At 40.3% G+C, this 13,584-nt stretch overlaps 1 protein-coding gene and 1 long non-coding RNA gene across 8 annotated transcripts in view; one reads left to right on the forward strand and one right to left on the reverse strand.

The window, feature by feature from the left end:
• SEC24D (SEC24 homolog D, COPII coat complex component) overlaps positions 1–13,584 on the forward strand; it is a 111,119-nt gene that overhangs the window by 85,640 nt on the left and 11,895 nt on the right. For all 5 annotated transcript variants that reach the window (XM_061192032.1, XM_061192031.1, XM_061192035.1 and 2 more), the window contains exons 14-19: positions 6,179–6,295; positions 7,087–7,257; positions 8,297–8,393; positions 8,526–8,671; positions 9,672–9,810; positions 10,603–10,721. In XM_061192032.1, coding sequence (XP_061048015.1) covers positions 6,179–6,295; positions 7,087–7,257; positions 8,297–8,393; positions 8,526–8,671; positions 9,672–9,810; positions 10,603–10,721 — 789 coding nt within the window. The remainder of the gene's footprint in view (positions 1–6,178; positions 6,296–7,086; positions 7,258–8,296; positions 8,394–8,525; positions 8,672–9,671; positions 9,811–10,602; positions 10,722–13,584) is intronic.
• Positions 1–13,584, reverse strand: part of LOC133092592 (uncharacterized) — a 45,234-nt gene that overhangs the window by 24,307 nt on the left and 7,343 nt on the right. Inside the window, exon 4 of one of the 3 annotated variants that reach the window (XR_009701084.1) lies at positions 11,535–11,574. The exons of 1 other annotated variant lie outside the window; for it this stretch is intronic. This is a non-coding gene — a long non-coding RNA (uncharacterized LOC133092592). Of the gene's footprint in view, positions 1–11,534; positions 11,575–11,974; positions 12,048–13,584 lie in introns of those variants that run through there. One more of the 3 variants, XR_009701085.1, reaches the window with a different exon arrangement.

The raw sequence follows: 13,584 nt of genomic DNA on the forward strand, positions 1-13,584 counted from the left end.
ATGCCTGAAAGATGAGAGGATATTCATAAGCCAATAAATCATTAGTTAAGACAGTAGAGTGGAAAGAAGAGCGCGGCATGGGTCTTCTTTAGTTGCTTAGTAAATAAATTTTAAAGAAGACAGATAGGCACATGCACGCGTGCACACACACACACACACACACACACACAGGAAGTTTCATCCATGAAAGAATATATAGGCTTCATTAAAACACACATCCAGAATCCCAGCTCAAACCAATATATCGTTTCTAAAAGGGAACAATACTGTCTTGTCACAATGGGTTCCACACTGGCAGTCCACAAGAGGTCTAGAGGCTGCTTAGCAGCCGTGAAAGAAAAAATATATAAAGCAACTGTGTACCTGCATTCCACATATCTAAAATGTGATATTATGATACATGACTGAAAACCACTGTGTTCTTATTAAGCATGATGTTCTTCGAGGTTGCCCAGCACCACGATAACTGCGCTGTCAGTGTTCTCAGCTGCCTGTCATTTGCCAGAGGCCAGTGCATTTCAGCCGATCTACTTTCATGTCTTTTGCATGTTATTTTTTGTTATACTTGCAATTTTAATGTTAGAGTAGCATGTACTTTTACACTGAAGTTTAAAGATGAGAAGAAACTAATATCTATAACTAATCAGAGTAACTTTACAAATATCAAAGTAAATAAGTAGCATTATTCTTACAAAGTAGAATGAACTCCCTTTAGAGAAGGTAAAGGACTTTTTTTATAGCTTTTTTTCTTTTATAAATTTATTTTATTTGTTTAGTTTTGGCTGGGTTGGGTCTTTGTTGCCGCACACGGGCTTTCTCTAGTTGCGGATAGCAGGGGCTACTCTTCATTGCGGTGCACAGGCTTCTCATTGTGGTGGCTTCTCTTGTTGCAGAGCACGGGCTCTAGGTGCGCGGGCTTCAGTAGTTGTGGCACACGTATTCAGTAGTTATGGCTCGCGGGCTCTAGAGTGCAGGCTCAGTAGTTGTGGCGCACGGGCTTAGTTGCTCCACGGCATGTGGGATCTTCCCAGACCAGGGCTCAAACCCGTGTCCCCTGCATTGGCAGGTGGATTCTTAACCACTGCGCCACCAGGGAAGCCCCAAGAACTATCTTTATATGAAGATAAGGAGCTACCTTTATAAAATGACACTGTTGGACATAAAGTAAGTGGTGCTTACTGCCCTGTGCCTGCTGGCAGATTGCTCTCCCAGCCCGTCTTCACACAGACTCCAGGGCTGCAGAAGACCGGGAAGGCAGGCATGCCCCAAGTCGTGGAGTCACGTATTAAAGGGCGGGTACTTTTTTAAAATGCAGATCTCTGGCCCCACTTCCAGAGATCCTGATTCATTAGCTCTCCAGTTTGCTCTGCTGATTATCCATATTTGGAACCACCAGCATAAAGAATTGTTATTCATTCTGCAATCTCTTGGAATATCCTTACATTAAGTTAACTCACGAGAAAATTGCATAACTGACCCGTACAACTTCACATTACACTTGCACTAAGAACGCTTTTGTTTAACTATGATTTAATGTCTTGCCCTAAGCTTTTAATTAATGGTTAAATTAAGAAAGAACACTATGAAGAAAGTTCTTTCTTGTGTAGAACATTAACTGGAGACATTATTGCGTGATTCAATCTCTTACATGTAGAAAGATTCACTAGCTGGTTTCCTAGAGTTGGTTGCTATAAGCAGTCTAACGCATAATTTTCTTTCAGCTTTAACTACTAAGATACTACTTAGGGTAGATATTCTAATATAACGATTTCTTTTCCCTGACCTTACTGATTTCCAGTTCTTTACATTTGCCTTAGCATTTCTATTGTATATGTGCCTTTAGTCATCTGTTTCCTCAAAACTTTTTTTTATAAATAGACCATTGCCATAAATAACCTTAATGAAGAAGGTTTCTTCTGCATCTTCCAAGAAGATTCTGGGTGATTATAATTCGTTGTATAAGAGCAGAAACTGCTGTAGTACAATTCGATACTTTCTGCCTCATAGCAACTTTATCAGGTTTGGATGAAGGAAAAAAAATTCCAAATAAGATAAAAGTGTGTGTGTGTGTGTGTGTGTGTGTAAATGTCTGATGTGTGTAAATGTCTGATGTGTGTATGATAGCTTAGCTGCCTCTGACCGTCACATCATCTCATCATCTTTTCAGGTCCTGTGTGGCTAAAAATCAGTAAGACTTAAATTTGTATAACATATACAAGGGTACTAAAATTCTTGCCTGAAGTCATTATTAGGCTAAGAGCTAACATTTTTGAGAATTTGCAGGGTAATATCTAAATATTGAAGAGACCACATCATTCGTTCACTTATTCTTTCAATCAACAAAGATTGATTAAATGCCTGTGTTTTGTAAGACAATGTGAGGACTACTGTCCCTGCTTCTAAGTTGCTTATAGTGTGTAGAAGAGATGTAACTCCGTAATACCATGTGTGATGTTCATTGCTTGTGTTCCCAAAAATAAAGGGGGTGGGGGAGGAGAGCAAAGAGTAACTTTGGGAAGTCCGGGACCGCAGCAGGTCAGCTGAGTAGCTCAGGGTGTTCTGCACGAGAGGCCAGAGCTGAGAGTCTCATTCTCTGTGGAGGGGAGGAGAAACTGAAAGAGCATCAGAGTGCAATGTTTCTTATTTGTGTCCAAGTGGAGACATTTTAGAACTGGACTCCCCCATTTGAATTATAGCTCTACTTTCTATCAGCTAGATGCCAAGTAGAATCTATATATAATTAGTTGTAATAAACTCTTTGAAGCAAAGAGAGTAGACAAAAACTAACATAAAACATGTGCTAATTTGTCACAAAGATAAAGAGGGACTGTTTGGTAACTTCTGATGCATACTTTCTCAAAAGCCCTTGAACTATCCAACTAAAGGTTTCCATTCCCTATTTTCTGTTGTACATGCTTCCGTGTCCACAGCCTCTTGTACTCTTAGTGTCTTTTTTTCCACATAGTCTTCCAAAATCTGCATCTCTTTCAAAATCTGACACTCATAACTCAACTATATGTGAATTTCTGGCATTGTCTTTTAAGTTGGCCTCAGAACAGTTTTCTGAGTTAGCTCTTACTTCCCCCATAAAACTAGATAAATAGAGTTTGGCAAAATGTTGGAGGGAAATGGCCTTTAGTGGTTATGCTTCAAATATATCATTAGGTGGGGGGAATTTATCTTTCAATTGTCTTCATGTATGCTTAAATTTGGTTTCAAGATGATGCATCACAACATTCCTTCCACAAAAATTTATGGAGCATCTATAGAGTGAAAGGCACCAGACCCTGGGCAGGGGGCTTGGAGAAACACATTGTAGAAAAATCAAGGTCCTTCCTTTTTCATGGAGCCTGTGATCCATGGAAGACAGTAGAATACCTAAAGTTGTAACACAGTGTCATTAATTCTAGAAAAGTCGTATCTACAAAGCAGAGTAGGGACATAGAGGTAGAGGCAACCGGCTCTGCTGAGGGGGATAATAACACATCTCTCAGAAGAAGGGACATCGGAGCTGAATTTCGAGCAATGGGTTCTCCAGGCCAGCCTTTCTCAACCTGTTTCCACCATAATAAGAATGACATGTCATTCATCTAATCCTACATGATGCACTCATGTGGGCACAGTCAGATTTTGGTAAAAACATAAATTTTGTAGGGATTATAAAGCATATAATGCCATAGGAGCTCTTTCTTTTATTGCTACTCATAAAAGATTTTATAAGGATGTGATTAATGAAATAATAAATCTGAAATTAATAGCCATTATATAAGGAAAAAAGATAAATATGGCTTCTTTATTTTTTTCAATATTGTACTTTATTTTTTTTTTCCTTCAGAGTTTTACTCCATAGGTAATATTAACTAGGCAATCATGTATGTGTAATGATTAACACCATGTCCTGGGTCATTGAATTCTCTCAACAATATTTTGTAGTTACTATTTTTCCTGTGTCATATAATTAGGTAGCTGAGGCTTAGAGAAGTTAAATATTTTGCCCAGTGTCACTTAGCTGATAAAATGGCTGGGATTCTAACCCATGCAGTTAGGAACTAGGACCCATGCTCTTAACTACTGTGGTATAAAGTTACAATGCATCTGTGAGTAGAGAAGATCTAGATGGATAGAAGAATTTTTGACAATGAATTCTTTAGGGGAATTGGGCAGGCGAGGCACGAAAAGTCAGGGAAAAGATAGACTTTTAAGAAAAGTTTTATACCTTTTCTGCTACTTGGATTAAAATAAAAAGTACTTTTACAATAGTAAAAGTGATAGAAATGAAAAAAATTTAGTCATAGAATTGCAAAAAATTTAACGTGTTATTTATTATCAGTATTACTGGAAATTTTACTTGGGTTTGGTCATTGGAACTGCTGCCTTTTTTTGGCCAAAGTGTTGAAAACATCTTTCTCCTATGTGGTGTGTATACACATGGAGGGTCAGTCACTGCCCATGCTCTTCATTCAGCCTTGCCTTCCTTCTTATTAATGCTGTTATGTCTCAGTAATTTTCAGTAAAAGACTCGGGCAACAATAAAGTCACTGCTCACTACTGGCCACACAGCAAAGACAAGATGGGGCATGGGTTACACACCCTTCCCAGGGTGTCAGCTGGGACCCACTCCACAAAGCATATCACAGTGTCACTCGGTGAGACACATTAACACAGGGCTAGCCTTGAATTCTCTTCATTTGTTTTTTAAGGAACTTATTCACAAACCCAAGTACCTTATTATTAGTAGCAAATGACTTCACATCTTGCAGCTGACCCAGGCACACAAGTGTGTGCCGCTAAACCGCATCTTTGCAAACAACAGCTCCAGGCCAAGGAAAGGGAAAGATGGGTTCCAGGCAGAGGGAACAAATACGGAGGTGTGTAAAGCACGTGGTGTTTTCCAGGAAAGCAGGAAGGTTGTGTGGCTGCAACTTCCAGCGCAGGGGATGGTCAGGGGCGAGAAGATTAGACTGGAAAGACAGACTCAGACTAAACTCCAAAGGGCCTCAAAACTGTTGTTCACGGGCTGTGTGACCGCGCCAAATTGGATGAGCCTCAGTTTTCCTATCCTTAACATGCAGACAATACTACCTTCGTCACCAGGTTGTGAGTATTAAATAAGAAATGTGCGCGAAGGGTCTGGTGCAGAGCTGCACACAGCGAACATTGGTAGCAACACATCTCACTGTGGTAGCAACACATCTCACTGTTTCCCCGCCTTCCTGCTCCCACCCAAATAAAGAAATGTGGACTTTATCCTGTAATGGAAAGCCTTCAGGAGTCTTAAGGAGAAAAGCCACCTATGTGATCAGAACAGTTGCCTTGAAATTATTTCAAGGCAACAGTGTGCCTGGGTGGTTTGGAGAGAGGCAAGATGGGAGAGGGGCAATATATTGAATCATTTAATTTCAGTAAATTTTGTTTGTAGGTTACTTCTTAGCTCCTTAAATAAGATTTTAAATATTTTTAATGCTGATTTGACTTTCATGGAGCCTCCCTGGGCTTTTTGTTGCTTCCCAGGGACTACAGATAGTGTGATGTTGATCCCGCATTTTGTCCTTTTGTCATCTTGCCTGATAGCTGGTTCCTTGTGTCTGCTGTTGCCACAGCGCCACTGCATTCTTGTGCATTCTTCCTTGAAGTACCCCTTCAGGTTTAATCTGTGTTTACTAATGATTTCAAAGAAGAGCTTGTATTGCATCATGATCCTGGGAATCCTATCATCAGGGGATTTACCTGGTCCTGAAAGACTACTGTTGGCTAAATGAGAAAGTATTTTTACTTGGACACATCATTTTAATAGGTGTTTAAAGCATCATGGTATAGAGACCTACATTTATGTATTGGCTCTTTGGGGAATTCCCTGGCAGTCCAGTGGTTAGGACGTGGTGCTTTCACTGCTGTGGGCCCAGGTGCGATCCCTGGTCAGGGAACTAAGATCCTGCAAGCCGCACAGTGTGGCCAAAAAAAAAAATATTGGCTCCTTCATTTACAACTTGTGTGACTTTAGGCAAATCACTTAGCCTCCCTGAGCCTCAGTTTCCCAATCTATAGAAGGCACAAGGTTATTGTGAGGATTAATGAGATGTATACAGTGCTTGGCTCATAGAAAGTACTTATATTTTACTTTCCTGAGTCCCTTAAAATAAAACTTCCCACCCAAGACTCTTTTTTTTTTTCCCCCCAGGCAGCTGACTGTCCCGGGAAGCTGTTCATCTTCCATTCCTCCTTGCCAACTGCGGAAGCACCAGGGAAGCTCAGAAACAGAGATGACAAAAAACTGATTAATACGGACAAAGAGAAGGTATTTGTAAACAGTTGCCCTTTGAAGTCCATATATCAGTTCTTAAAATGGAATAAAGGGAGAGGGAGTGTGTGCTTTGTATAGGAAAGGAGGAGAAGCTACATGTAATGTATAAATCCAGGACATTGTATTTTGTAGGAAGATTTTGAATTGTAAATAATTTAGGAAATTGTATATTCCTAGAAAAACTGATGTCTGAAATAAGATAAGGTCTCAAACTTTTTTCACGTATAATCTGTGTAAGAGACTGAGTGATAAGACTATTAGGGGAATGGAAGAAATGGGGGGAAACACAGAAAGAAGATCAAGGCAGAGGGCGACTGTAGTGGACGGTCCCGTGTGACAGCACTCCTGAGGCATGAAGTAGACGTGCCCGGGGCTCAAAATATGCTTTGCTCAGACCCCCTCTGGCAGTGTAGCCGTGGGGACAAGTCGGGGGAAAGGATAAACCGTGAGGTGAGCGTCCAGCCGCGGCCACGTGACACCGACCAAGTTGCCTCTTCTCGGTCTGTGAAAGGGAGGACTAAACAGCAGCTTCCTTAGAGCTGTTGGAGGATCAGAGAACATTGCGCACATACGTGTATCAAACACAGCACACGCCTGGCGCACGGGGTGCTCGACACATGGCCTCCTCTGCGCTGATGATTATCACGGCTCACTTCTTCTTCTGCACTTAACTGGGAAAAAAAATTCATTTAACAAACTTCAGTGAGAATTCAATAGAAATTAAAAACAGAAACCAGAAACATTATGTGGTTTTCTTTTTTCCCTTTGTGTATCTTTTTCTTCAGATCCTTTTCCAGCCCCAGACAAATGTCTACGAGCCTCTGGCCAAGGACTGCGTGGCTCACGGCTGCTGCGTGACGCTCTTCCTCTTCCCCAGTCAGTACGTGGACGTGGCCTCCTTGGGTCTCGTGCCTCAGCTCACGGGAGGAACCCTCTACAAGTACAACAATTTCCAGGTAAAGGCCAGCAATTTGTTCGCCTCGGTTTTCCACTGCTGGTTTACCTTTGGTGCTTAGATCTGAGGGTGAGAAAGCTGTGCCCCCTTGTGGGCAGCCGACAAATGTAAATTCTCGGTCCGATGGAAAAGGATGGACAGATGGTTAAGAATTGCTTGCCTGCTCCCTAAGGTATGGCCACAGACTGACTCATTCAGCCTCAGAGTTGAATGTCAATGTTAAGCTTCCATGTTGGGGGGAAATATATTTAATATAAAATCTTGATATTTTATATTAAATATATTTAAGGTATTGTTTATAAAAGTGACTATATATTTGTTTTCAAGTGTTATGATATGGGGGGGGTCAGTTCATGATACTCCCCCCGCCCCCTCCAAGCCTGAACTGAGAGACAGAGTCGAGAGACAATCAAAATGCCAGCCCTGGAACGGACCTAGGTCTGTGGGCAAGTGGGCTTGCTAGCGCTTTCCCCTCAGTGAGACAAACTTTACACCGAGGCACGAGGCGGCACAGACAAGGCACAGACAAAAGCGTCTCCTGCGGACTCCTGCCCCTGCTACTGTATTGAGGGCCAGGAAACGTGTGCTTCCTGCAGGCAGGCTGCTTCCCCAGAAAGAAGATGTGGAAGAGGCCGAGCTATGCCCACCCAGTTCCTTTTCCCAAGCTTAGAAATTGGATAAGTCACCTGCCCTCCCCTGAGGAGAAGAGGTTGGGGGACGCCTCTAAGTTATGTACCTCCAGAGGGAAACGTGGAGGGGGAATGAGTGTTCCCCCAACATAAATGACAGTGTTCATCATCTAGTTGTATTTTGATGAAAGCAGCTATTTTTCATTGCCTAGCTACACATTTATATTAGGAACTAGATGAGGGATTTGATAAGACCAAAGATTATAAATGAAATGACACTGAAAAAGCTTTCAGAAGCCTTTCTGAGATTTCTGGATAAAGTAGGTTTTAATCAAGATTTTTTTAAAAAAGAATTGTTATTTTAAGTATTTTGCCGCCACCTGGTGGGCATGATCATACTTTATTTTTTAGGTGCACTTGGACAGCCAACAATTTTTGAATGACCTCAGAAATGATATTGAGAAGAAAATAGGATTTGATGCTATTATGAGGGTTCGTACCAGCACAGGTACTTTTCGTTTTTATTATTTTTCAGGTCTCTGTTGTATAACTGTTTCCTCTTCAAACTGATTAACAGGCCAACAAAAAAAATAACAGTAAGATAAGGAGAAGCAAAATTTCCCTTTTCCCTCATCCTTAGGTTTCAGAGCCACTGACTTCTTTGGTGGCATCTATATGAACAACACCACCGATGTGGAGATGGCAGCCATTGACTGTGACAAGGCAGTGACTGTGGAGTTCAAGCATGATGACAAACTCAGTGAAGACAGTGGAGCCTTAATCCAGGTGATCTAAAATGTATTCCCATCTTTTGCTTTGTAGTTTGTTACTGACATTGATCAGTGGGGGAGACTCCAGGGCCATCAGCTGTGTTAGTCCCTCCGTAAAGAAATTCAACTCCATTTCGCCAAAGGCAAAAGTCACTAGATTAGAGCACTCTGTGGTATATTCTCCATACTGATTCATATATGCTATTTATGTGAAGTAACGATTATGTATGTCTTTGCATGAGCGCCCCGCAGACTTGAGGTCAGAATGACAGGCATCAGTACCCACTCACTCACTGGTTTGCTGCATTCCTGACTGCCGTGTGCCAGACACCATTGCTGAGACGTGTTATCATATCAGAAGCAAGTAACAATAGGATTTGGCTTTGTAGCAAGTAAGATTAACTAGAAGCCATGGAGACTTTGAATTAAAACAGGAGAAATTCTAGTGGTCATAGTTTTCAGACACGAGCATCACCCTCAAAGAAAGGAGAGAGATTGGCATCAAGTTGAGGAAAAACTCTAATGTTTATTTTAAAATCACACCTATTTGGGGAAATGGTTACTTGTTTGCATTTTTGAAATGTATGCATACATTATTAGTATAAAACCTAAGTACGTCACCAAAGCTAGTTGTCCATTTTTAATCGACGTGAGCCTCGAGGAGGACTATGAGAACATGCAGGTATCGTTTCTGGACCTGAATCCCTGGTCATAACATCTGAGCTAGGAAATGTAGACTAGTTGTGGAAAGGCACACAGATATTTGCATGTGAATAGCCCCATCAAAGCTTACGTTTAAACCAGTGAAATGCTACGTGAGAACCCAGTGTATGACTGGTCATTATTCCTCCCTTATGTGTTGTTGTTCAGTCTTTAGCAATAATAGAAAAAATCCTGTAGGAAAGTTTAGAGGTCTTTTGGCTGTACACACTGTTCTGTAAATGTAAATAAGATCAAGCTAGCTTGGGTGAATATGTTAACCAGAAAAACACGTGCCCTCGATGTTGCCTCTGCAGTGTGCTGTGCTTTACACGACCGTCAGTGGGCAGAGAAGACTTCGGATTCACAATCTGGGCTTGAACTGCAGCTCCCAGCTGGCTGATCTCTATAAGAGCTGCGAGACTGATGCCCTTATCAACTTCTTTGCCAAGTCAGGTAACACTTTGCTAATTCTGGGGTGCAGTATACCTTGCCTAGTAATGCAGGCAGGCCTCGTTGGTTAATCGAGTTAGTAGCTGACAGGTCCTGCGGTGGTGCAGCCTTTCGGTGGGTAAATTCAGAATTTGCAAAAGCAAAGGGTGAAGGAGAATAATCAGCATTTCTAACTCTAAACTAATAAGGAGAGCAGTGAGTCGGGCCCGTGCTATCCAGTTTTGTTTAAAGTTTCTTTCCCAGGGGGACTGAGTTGAAATTGAGGAAGGTGATACTTAGACTCATTATGGTATATGAGTGTGCCCTCTGGGACACGAGGATAATAGAAGATGGTCCCTCACGTGAGACTGAATTTGCTTATCCATACCAAGATAATTAGGAAATGGTAGGGGCCTGAGGTGGAGTTTTCTGGCTTCTTCTCCCCTCCCTGCTCCAAACCCCAATTGAAATGCTACACTAAGGTTTAGAAGAAAGAGCAATCCAGCCCATAAGAATTCAGAACATCAGAAGATAGTAAACTGGTCTTTCTTTTCTGTGTGTGTGCAGAGTTCTGTTTCTAATATTCTGAGGAAAATTCTGGACCAATTACCTGCCTATTGTTATAGGTAGGCTATTGTTCTTCATTTGCTAAGTTATAATTAGTCAAGAGGAGAGCATTAACAAATGGCGTGAACATTTTTAAATGCTGTTATCCCTTGCTGAGTGGTCTGAAGAGCAATTTTTTTTATTATTATTTGAAGGGGTCAATTTCTGAGCTAAACCTTTGATGCCCTTTTCATTGTTTTGTGCAAGTAGCTTTTAAAGCAGTTCTGCACCAGCCCTTGAAGGTCATCAGGGAAATTCTGGTCAATCAGACTGCCCACATGTTGGCCTGTTACCGGAAGAATTGTGCTAGTCCGTCTGCAGCCAGCCAGGTAAGTTACCTGCTGTCCTCAGGTGCTGAAGTGTTACAAACACCTACTTGTTCATTCAGCGTTCTGCTAGTAAAGGCTTATGATGTTCCAGGCACTTAGATGCTGTATAGTAAACCATACAACCAAGATTGACAATGCCATTTTGGGGGACTGTGGTATATTTACAGCCAACATTAAAATGCTTAGTGGCTTTACAAGATGCATGAACCCAAAAATGTGTGTGTATATTGGATTGAGGGTCACTACATTATGTATAAACAAAAGAATGTTATATGTAAGAAATGTCAATATAAATGGGGTTATCTTTTGCATGGATGAAGATGGATATAGAGTTATGAAATGTGGGTGCTTAAATACTTTTTGGACATTAACAATCAAAGTTGACATGAACTAATGGCAGTAATGATTCTTTTATATTTTATAAACAAATATAATTTATAAATTTTGGAGTTCTTTATATTTAAAAGTTAATAATAGGTATGAAGAGTTTTGAAAAAATTGTCTCTCTCATCTAGTAATTTGAAATTTTAGAAGATCCTTTAAATAAACCTGACTCTCTCTTGTAAAAACAAAACACAAAAAAAGCAAAAAAAAAAGGTAGAACCTCATGTCCACATTTATTTTTGCATCTGTTTTCTTTCTCATATTCTTCCCCATCAAAGCTAGATGCCATTTTTCATAGTTATGTATTGAATATCTGAGCATAGAATTTGGATTAAAGAGAAGACAGTAAGCAACAGTTGGGAAAACTTTCTGGTTAATTCCTTGTCGACAGTGACATCTGAAACCCCACCCAAAGCAACCCTTCAGCAGCAGCGATAGTGCAGATACATCTGGGGGCCAAATTCATAATCTGGGTAAAGAAGGAAATTAAAACAAACATAGTTATTAGCTTGGACTTGTCACAAAAATTCCTTTCTGTGCTGTCCAGAGAGATTAAAGTAGCCATCCATTCTTTCATCTCCTGTTGATAATCACAAAAGCAACTCTTAAATCTGTATAAGTCAGTTCTCTTTATTATTCAGAGGATTTGCCACTCCAGTAAATTCCAGTATCAGTCCTGTTTCAGAGCACATGTGTTTACTTTATACAAAGCCCCCCAGGTGCACCTGGATATAGTCCAACCGAGACCACTTTACTCCCCAGTTTTACTACTTGTTTTGGAGCTCTGGAAACATGGAGTGTTTCCATACTCTGTCTCTGGAGTGTCTCATACTTCGGAAGGATTGTTGAAGAAGAACAGGTACAGTTAGTGTCCTCTCAGGAAGTTTATTTGCTAATGTTAAAACAACTGGATTCAGAGACCTGAAGTCAAAGATCTGTTGCCTATTAAGGGAAGAAATGAAACTGGTCGGTTGCTGCTGGTTTAAAGTTAAAAGCTTTGACTCTACTACTAGATCATCTGTTTGCCGTTGAATTGTTTCTGGAGTAACAGCATTATGATGCCAATTTTTTTTCTGAAAAAATTGATAAAGATTATTCCTGTTCTTTTGGAGATTTTTCTTTCTCCATTAGCACATTTCAAGTGTACCTTTAACCTAGGATTACCCATCATGGAGTGGGGAAAATGTAGAGATTATAAAACTGTTAATAATGATAATATATTAAAATATACATTATTTAAAAACAGAATGGCTGGACTTGAGGTTCTCCTCAGAGAATGTAACTTCAAATTTGGTGGCTTTCCACAGTTCACTTGCAAGAAATAATTTCCATGGAGAAATTCGTAAAGGAATTCCACTGTTTTACTATAGAGCCCAGTTTCCTTGATCCAAGCAAGACTGTTAAGGACCTATATACTTGGATTATATGATACTGGACCTCAGGAGATATGCTTTTACTGAATTGCCAGGGCCAGGACTAGGTTGATGCAAAAGGGGTGCTTAAGGTCTAAAATTTAAGGAGACACCCACTTTGGGGGGTCACAGGATAGATGCTGGGTTAAGACATATAATTAAAAACAACATTAAAACAAATTTTTAAGTTTACATAACCAATGTAGATTCTTTTTTATTAAATCTAACAACTCACTGTTCTGAACTTAAATATATTACATCATATGGGAGTACACTGACTTTAAAAGGCAAGTCACATGACCTTAACTGCAAAGTAATAGTTTTTTTTCATTACCACATCTGTTACTTCAAAACCCAAAGCAGAGAATTCTCCAAATTCAGTTAAAGTGTGGATTCATGAATTTCCACTCCCTCCTCACTCACACTTTTTCTCCCTGAGAATAATTTCATTATTTATGGAGAGGATCAAGGAGGTGGGGAAAGGTTTTAATTGCCGATCTGTTGCCACATTTTCTTCCCCACCTCAAAAACATTGCCTAAGACTGTCTCTCTGTTTTCTTTCACTCTAACTCCATTTTTCTTCTTTACCATAAAATTTCCTTCTTACCTCCTCTGTTCTCTTCCCCCTGCCCTCTATAATCCAGTCTCCTCTAGTCAGATTTTTTAGTCCTGATAGTGTCATCATGGGCCAAGCTCACCTCTTTGTGGTTTTCAGGACAACAAATTTCTAAACTGTCTTAATATGACCTGATTAATGAGCAGCAACCAGTGAATTGTAAGACGATATTAAAAAACTGTACATATATGCTTCTCTATGGGAATCTAAGAACATTCTTAATCTTAACATCTAAGATGCCTAACTGGTAATTAGCCCAGAAATAGTATTGGAGCCACACAGCTCTGGAATATGACCATGATCTGTGTCCTATACCTTTGGATAATCATTTTCTTTTTCTTTTTTTTTTTCCTAATTTCCCTTGGCTGAAAACATATTCCAGTACCATATGTTGTCAAATAAAAATACGCTAAATAAGTGAAAGAAGTCAGACAAAGAAAGACAAATACCA

This window comes from Eubalaena glacialis, chromosome 5, assembly GCF_028564815.1.
Source record: "Eubalaena glacialis isolate mEubGla1 chromosome 5, mEubGla1.1.hap2.+ XY, whole genome shotgun sequence".
NCBI classification, from domain to species: Eukaryota; Metazoa; Chordata; class Mammalia; order Artiodactyla; family Balaenidae; genus Eubalaena; species Eubalaena glacialis.